The sequence below is a fragment of the Portunus trituberculatus genome, chromosome 10, assembly GCF_017591435.1.
Source record: "Portunus trituberculatus isolate SZX2019 chromosome 10, ASM1759143v1, whole genome shotgun sequence".
Lineage (NCBI taxonomy): Eukaryota > Metazoa > Arthropoda > Malacostraca > Decapoda > Portunidae > Portunus > Portunus trituberculatus.
In genome coordinates, this window is record NC_059264.1 from 9,225,405 (window position 1) to 9,233,177 (window position 7,773).

The 7,773-nt window shown below is 40.8% G+C and overlaps 2 protein-coding genes across 2 annotated transcripts in view; both read right to left on the reverse strand.

Moving 5' to 3' along the window:
• Positions 1-347: 347 nt before the first annotated feature.
• Positions 348-1,383, reverse strand: LOC123501871. The gene is made up of 3 exons (XM_045250912.1): positions 1,225-1,383; positions 575-961; positions 348-461 (listed from the first exon to the last, which is right to left on the reverse strand). Exons 1-3 carry the CDS (start codon positions 1,381-1,383, stop codon positions 348-350), a joined length of 660 nt encoding a protein of 219 aa, XP_045106847.1.
• Positions 1,384-1,506: 123 nt separating this feature from the next.
• LOC123501872 (protein ZBED8-like) overlaps positions 1,507-7,773 on the reverse strand; it is a 7,541-nt gene continuing 1,274 nt past the window's right edge. The window contains exon 2 of the mRNA XM_045250913.1: positions 1,507-2,091. Coding sequence (XP_045106848.1) covers positions 1,507-2,091 — 585 coding nt within the window. The remainder of the gene's footprint in view (positions 2,092-7,773) is intronic.

Sequence of the window (7,773 nt, forward strand, 5' to 3'; positions counted from 1 at the left end):
GGCAGCAGGATATTCGTAATGTCGCCAGCTATTGATACCAAGCCCAAGGTGACGGAGAGAACAACCGACCCATATTTTAGACCAGTGTTTCCCAAACTTTTTTCTGTCATTTCCCCCTGCACCCAGCTCAACCATCCAGATTTCCCCCTTCATGTGTATGAGAGAAGAGCAGTTAAAACACACTGAAACTATTTACTAATTTATTTTTCAAATGTACAAATATACTGATAAACTTATAGTTACAGAGTAAAGTGGATAGAGAGCAGTTAGTAACAACTAAGCATAGCCACAGAGAGCGGTTAGTAACAAATAAAAGGACTTTTTTTGCTTTCTACTTCAGAATTAAACTAGTGAGAAGGGTGATGCTTCTTCTTGTGCACCAGTGTATCAATATCAGGATTAGTTTTGGTAAGCGCGCAACGTATGTCACATTCCACCTCCAGCCGGCTTCGTGCTTTGGGCTGATTGTGAATAAAGTAGAAAATCCTGACTCACAAAGGTAGGTTGTGGAAAACAGAATGAGGATTTTCAATGCGTTGTTGCTCAGTTGTGGGTATGCTCCACGCATATTAACCCAGAATTCTTCAAGATCTTGTGCACGAAACTCATCCTTGGCAGAAGAGTCATGTTTGAGCTCCAAGAACTCATTTTGCATGTCCTCAGGGACATCATCCACTTGACATATAAATGGGTTCTTTGTCAGCCTCAATGAAATGTCTTCAGTGTTGATACCAGGGAAATACCACTTGAACTCGTCCCCCATATGATCAAGGTGAGTGATGATTTCTTCCTTCAATGGGTCCTTGATGTCTTTCCCACCAAGTATGTCACTCAAACGCTCAAAGAATGCTGTATTTCCTTTTTTCATTTGTTGTCCCCCAAAGTTGTAGTTTAGCCATGAAAGTATTGATGGTGTCCGTGTGCACAATGACGTTGCTCTTTTGTCCCTGTAATTTCTTATCTAGTTCATTTAGAATTTCAAAAATATCAGCAAGATAAGTCATTTGTGCTATAAACCCTTCCTTGTTGAAGGCAGACAGCAGGTCCACCTTGTTGCTGTAACTTAAAAAACAACTTTATTTCTTCCGCAGTTCAAAGACCCGCGCCAACATGTTGCCTTTTGAAAGCCATCGCACTTGTGTGTGAAATAAAAGAGCAGTGTGGTTAGCATCCATGTCCCGACAGAGTTCGCGAAAGGCGAGTGTTCAAGGCTGATCCTTTCACATAGTTAACAATGTTTATGATGAAAGGTAAAGCATCATGAAGGTTCTTTGGAACTGTCTTTGAGGCGAGAGCTTCTCTATGGATCATGCAATGTGTTTCTTTTAAATCAGGCTGCTTCTGCTTCACAAGAGTAATGAATCCTGATCGTGAACCAAGCATATTAGAGCCACCATCTGTGCGAACCCCTTCCAGTTCGTACCAATCCAGTCCCTACACTTCAAAGAAATCTTTATTGTCATCTCTAATGGCCGGCAAAAAAGAAACTCTTCCTTGATTCCTTTGTCAGTTATGTAGCGGCAAAAACAAGCAGTTATGCAATGTTGGTAACATCCGTAGACTCATCAATTTGAAGGGAAAAAAGGGCGATGACATTATCTTTGACACCACATTTTCCTTAATGTCTTCAGACATTTCTGCAATTCTGTTCTTGATGATGTTGTAGGACAAGGAGATCTGTTTCATCTTCTGTGATGACTCCTTTCCTAACACAAACCTCACACTGTCAACGATATATGGTTTTAAAAGGCTTTCACCGATCGTGTGGGGTTTCTTTGCCTTGGCAACCAGAAGGGCAATCACATATGAAGCCTTCACTATGCTGATGTTGGTTTGCTGATACGTCCAAGATGCATCCACCTTTATCCTCTTCAAGCTGGATAACTTTACCTCAAAAAAGCTACGATTCTTATCTTTCAACTGTGGATGAGCATTTGCCAGATGCTGCTTCAGTTGGAAAGGTTTCATGATGCTATTAGAGAAGGTTTTCAAACACACAACACACTGAGGGATGTGTGCACCGTCCTTGACAAGATATGTGAACCCGTAGTCCAAATAACTATCTTCATACCATCTTCGTTTCTTTGACATCTGAAATCAGGCATAAAACAAGGCCTATCAATTTGGAAGAAGAAAAATAAATATAGGCACATCGTAATTCTGTATAGAAATAAAATTTTTCCATTCCTCCCCTTCCAAATATAAAATAAATAAATAAATAAATAAATAAACTTCTTATAACATACAAGCCCAATCTGCTACTTTTCGCCCAATCTGGCGACACTGGTGATAGGGCTGACCATGAGACGATTACTGGATTCGAATCTGTAGAATCCTGAGAGGCGATACGAATCCGATTACTGCGTCAGGATTCTAGAATCCGGTATGGAATCCATTCCTCGGACGAGGTCTCTTATTCCTGAGTAAAAATAGTTATGGAGAACAACGTAAGAGCAAACTAATTTGTACAATATAGTCTGTATGATGTTATTAATCATGCTTTTGGAGTATATAAACAATGAGGTCTGTGGGGCTAGCTATTGTGTATACTAGCGACATGTGGAGGTTATAGTGTTGCTAAAGTCACTATCACTTTTGTTGGATCTAATTCGCCAATTTCATGTGACGTCATACGATGGCATATATATAAAACGTGACGTGGGCGGAGCTCTAAGTCGAGGCTGAGGACTGATGAGAGGGGGAATCTGTGATAGTCGCTCCTATGAGTGAGGTCCCGTGAGATCGGGCAGACTTCCACGCGTAAGTTTGAATCCTACCACGTACCTAATCTAACCTTGATACTTTGCCATTTGTCGAGTGCTTTAAAGTTACCTACATGTCACCAATATGCCCAGGTTCTAGATAGATACACAAAAGATGCACTTGGGTGGTGATATGGGCCCCAATGTGGGTACTACTTTAAAAAAAAATTGCACTGATGGGTGGAAGTTGAACAGCGTTTCCCATACTCTTCAAGTCAACATAGAGGCGCTATAGACCATAACTTAGGAAAAAAGAAAAGAAAAACTGACAACTATTTTAGTCTCCACACAGTACACAGAAAATCATATTTCATTTATGTATATATATATATATATAAAGCGCATATATATATATATATATATATATATATATATATATATATATATATATATATATATATATATATATATATATATATATATATATATATATATATATATTACGTTCACCGGTTAAACGGGTAAGATTGGCATCGGGGAGCCGGTGAACAATAACAATAAAAAAAAAAAACACTGCAGGTTCAACTAGTGAGGATATGCAAAGGGGGCACTTAAAAAGCTGTTTAATAATCCAATAATGAAACTGACATACACATATAGATATAACACATAGCCTAAATAAATACAACAATAAAGAACACAACTTAATACCTAACAATAATATTAATCCTATATGGAGGCAATGTGGAAAACACGGACGAGGGGAAGTGATACTTATGAGGTGTCGCAGTGGTGAAGTGCTGGGTGAGATAGATCCCACGGTAGTCCAAGAGGCGTTGTGTTCACTGGTTGAGGCCTTGACCTTGACTACCCAGGGATCCCATCAACAAAGCAAAGGCATCAGCCACTTTAGCGGCAGACATAAGATCACTCTCTCCCCGTTCTTCCACATGCCTCAGAATATTAAAGGGTAACTTGTTCTTCCATTCTTCCAGGACCATTAGATTGAGCAACTCCGAAAAGGTGGTAATGTTAAGGGCGGCTAACAATTTCTTAAATTGTCTTAGTTTCTTACAAGCAAATTCAACATAGGTGTGAGAGTCTGGTTTCACATACTTTTGGAACTGTTGTCTGTATCCGTCAGAAGTGATAGAGTAGGCGTCTAGAATGTTACCTTTGATCTCTTCATATTCTACCTCATCACTAAGGCCGTTGTATACCCTATAAGCTTTTCCTACTAGCTTAGGGACAAGGAGAGACACCCACTGATCCTTGGGCCATTTATTCCTATTAGCAATGCTCTCAAAAGCGCGAAATGACCCGTCAACATCAGATTCATCAAAAGGGGGAACTAGCGGAGCAGCTGTAGCAGGATTAAAGCTTGCTAACTGTTTCTTTATATCTATTTCTTCCCCTCTAAACTTAGCGTCATTTCGTAGGGCTAACTCCTGAATTTCTAACTCTTTCTCCTGCCTTTTAAGTTGTAACTGAAATTCTCTCTCTTCTTTTTTTGCCTGTAGTTCTCTCTCCTCTCTTTCTGCCTGTAGTTGCATTTCTTTCGCTTCTTTTTCTGCCTGTAGTTGCATTTCTTTCCTTCTTTTCTGCCTGTAGTTGCATTTGTTTTTCATGCATCCGGTATTCTAGTTTAAGCTTCTCAATTTCCCATTGACTTATCCTACTCTTATCCTGTTCTTCCTGGGGACTGTGTATTATAGTCCTCGTAGAGGCTGACATGGGAGTTAACTCTTCTATGGCATTTCCTAGCAACTGACCTTCTTGCACTAGATGTTCAACAACTACATTCTTAATGACCTCTTTAGTCATCTGAGACGTGATGGGAACATCAAAATGTTTAGCGATGGTCTTCCATTGGTCCTTCTTTATATTAGCATCTTTAAGTTGTTCCAGAGAAGGGTCGGCACAAAAATCTTCAACGTTAAACTGAGCGGAAGCCATATTAAATAGATGTTAAACAAAAAAAAAAAAAAAAAAAAATGATAAGCGAATTACTTAAGTGAGGAACTTGGCAGAGTGATAATAAAGGCAACCTTTGAAATTACCTAGATTATACTTAAGTAAACACTTATGAGTACAATCACTAATGAGGGGTAAACTAGAGAATTACGGCATTAAGAGGATCCGGATTACTCTAGTTACGAGACTTGAGAGTGAGGAGCGAATTGTACTGAGACTTGTTATTGATAAGGAGGCGGATTAGTCTGAGAGACTAGTTAAAATGGCCGATTCTAACTAGCGAGAAAAATGATCCGCGAAGTGAGGAGATTGAGGGTTCGCATGAACATATGATGATCCCAACACTTGGATAACACTTATTACACACCTGCCTATGTGCAAAAATAGAGATAAGTGCTATCGGTGAACACGCCTTTCTACCTGGTTTCCTGCTCTACCACTGCTATGCGATACCAATGAAAGTCACGAAGCACTTTTAACCCAAAAGGAGCCACTTGGTCGCACAAAGGTAAATTTAAACCACACGCAGAGTAAGTCACAGAAAAAAAAAAAAACACATCAAAGTCACAACACCACTGAAACACATAAGAAAAAATAACGTAATCACAGAAAAAAAAGTCACACACACACACACACACACACACACACACACACACACACACACACACACACACACACACACACACAACGTATAGTATGCTCTACGCCTACGCAAGTATCAAGGAACATGAACATTTTTTAGGGTAAACTGCATGAATACCCTGGTGCAGTTTTCACGGACCTTTAAGGGTAATATAACAGTTCTAGTGGTAAAGAATTTTACAGCAACAATTAATGAAAGAAACACTCGTAGGAATCCGACCAATTATATTTGTGGCCTTGGAAAATCGTCGCTATCAGAGAACAAAGGAGATGCTAAATATTTTTCAACGCTATCCTGACTTCTCTCCCGGGGCACCAAATATTTTTTTCTTCAGCTACAAGACGTCTGGACTATGGTTGAAATGAATACATACCACAATAAATCAATCGGAGGAAAAGCAAGAACATGATTTGAAGCAATGTCATCTAGCGTTCTTTTGGTGTCCCTCTATCAACGCAGCAAGTCTTTCACCAGAAATATTCCATCAAGAGTAAGAATGAAAGTTCCACACCAAATAAGAACGTAAGAACATAAGGAAAGCTGCAGGAAGTCCTCATACCGACACTTGACAGTCCCTATATGAAACCCACCTACCTATTTCCACCTGTCATTCCCATCCATACAACTGCTCAATCTTCTTTCAACGCTCCCTGTTGATAATACGTGCAAAAAATAGTTACTGAATAAATAGATTGATAAATGAGTGTTTGATTACATAAAGATGAAAACAATTCAAGCCAAACAGAAGGAAATGAAGAATAAGGAGAAAAGTTATTTTATGAACTAATATATGAATGAATAAATTGGTTGGTAAATAAGTGAAGAGAACTTAAACGAAAACAAACTAATAGACATCGAAAGAAAAAGAATGAAAAGACAGACAGGCAGAGTTCTCCTTCCCCCTCTCTCTCTCTCTCTCTCTCTCTCTCTCTCTCTCTCTCTCTCTCTCTCTCTCTCTCTCTCTCTCTCTCTCTCTCTCTCTCTCTCTCTCGTGTACTTCAGTCATAACCTTAAATTAACAATAGAGAAGAGTCTTCCACTAATCAAACAAATAATTGCCCTGAAGAGGAGAAGAAGGAGGAAGAGGAAGAGGAAGAGGAAGAGAAAGAGGAGAAGAAGGAGGAGGAGGAGGAGGAGGAGGAGGAGGAAGAGGAGGAAGAGGAGAAGGAGGAGAAGGAGAAGGAGGAGGAGGAGGAGGACAAGGAGGACGAGGAAGACGAGGAAGACGAGGAAGTCGAGGAAGAGGAGGAGGTGCAGCAGCAGCAGCAGCAGCAGCAGCAGCAGCAACAACAGCAGCAAAAGGAGAAGGAGGAGGAGGAGGAGGAGGAGGAGGAGGAGGAGGAGGAGGAGGAGGAGAAGGAGGGGGAGGAGCAAGAGGAGGAGGAAGAGGAAGAAGAGGAGGAAAAGAGGGACGAGGAGGACGAAGTTAAAGAGGAGGAGGAGGTGGAGGAGGAAGAGGAGGAGGAAGAGGAGGAGGAAGAAGAAGAGGAAGAGGAAAAGGAGGAGGAGGAAGAGGAGGAGGAGGAGGAGGAGGAGGAGGAGGAGGAGGAGGAGGAGGAGGAGGAGAGAGAGGAAGAGGAGGAGGAAGAAGAGGAAGGGGAAGAAGAGGAAGAGGAAGAGGAAGAGAAAGAGGAAGAGGAGGGGGGGGAGGAAAGGAAAAACATGAAAAGTTAGAAATGATAGAGGAGGACTGAAAATAATTGAATACACAGGAATGCCAAAGATATTAACCCTCCGAAGGTTTAGGCCAGTGAGGACATGAAAAAAAAAAAAAAAACATTATTACGAAGAAGTTTAATTGTAGGCATGAAATAATCAGAGGGAGGAAGAGAGTGAGGAACAAGGCCAGAATCATCCAAGGTGGAGTTGTTAGCAAAAGTTTTAAAGAAGAATTCAGCTTTAGAGACAGAAGAGGTGGCAGTGGTGCCATCAGGATGTAATAAGGGAGGAAAAGATGAAAAGTAAAGTAATTGGAAATGTTTTTGACCAGTTGCCAGACGTCACGAGGGGAGCTGGAGTTTGAAAGATTCTGACATTTTCTATTTATGAAAGAGTGTTTGGCAAGTTGAACAACAGACTTGGCATGATTCCGGGCAGATATATAAAGTGCATGAGATTCAGGAGATATAAGGCTGAAGTATCTTTTGGGGACAATCTCTCTATCATGTATAGCACGAGAACAGGCTGTGTTAGACCAAGGTTTAGAAGGTGCAGGTTTAGAAAAAAAAAATGAGGAATGTACCCCTCCATGCCAGACATTATCGCCTCCGTTATGCGTTCAGCGCGCAGAGATGGGTCTCTGACACAGAAACAGTAATCATTCCATGGATAATCAGCATAATACCTTCACAGGTCCCTTTCCCCCCAACTGGCAGAGACAAAGCGCCAGAGGCACCTCCGTTTTGGGGAATCCTGAGGAGGAATTTGAGAAATAGGACAAGATACAGAAATGAG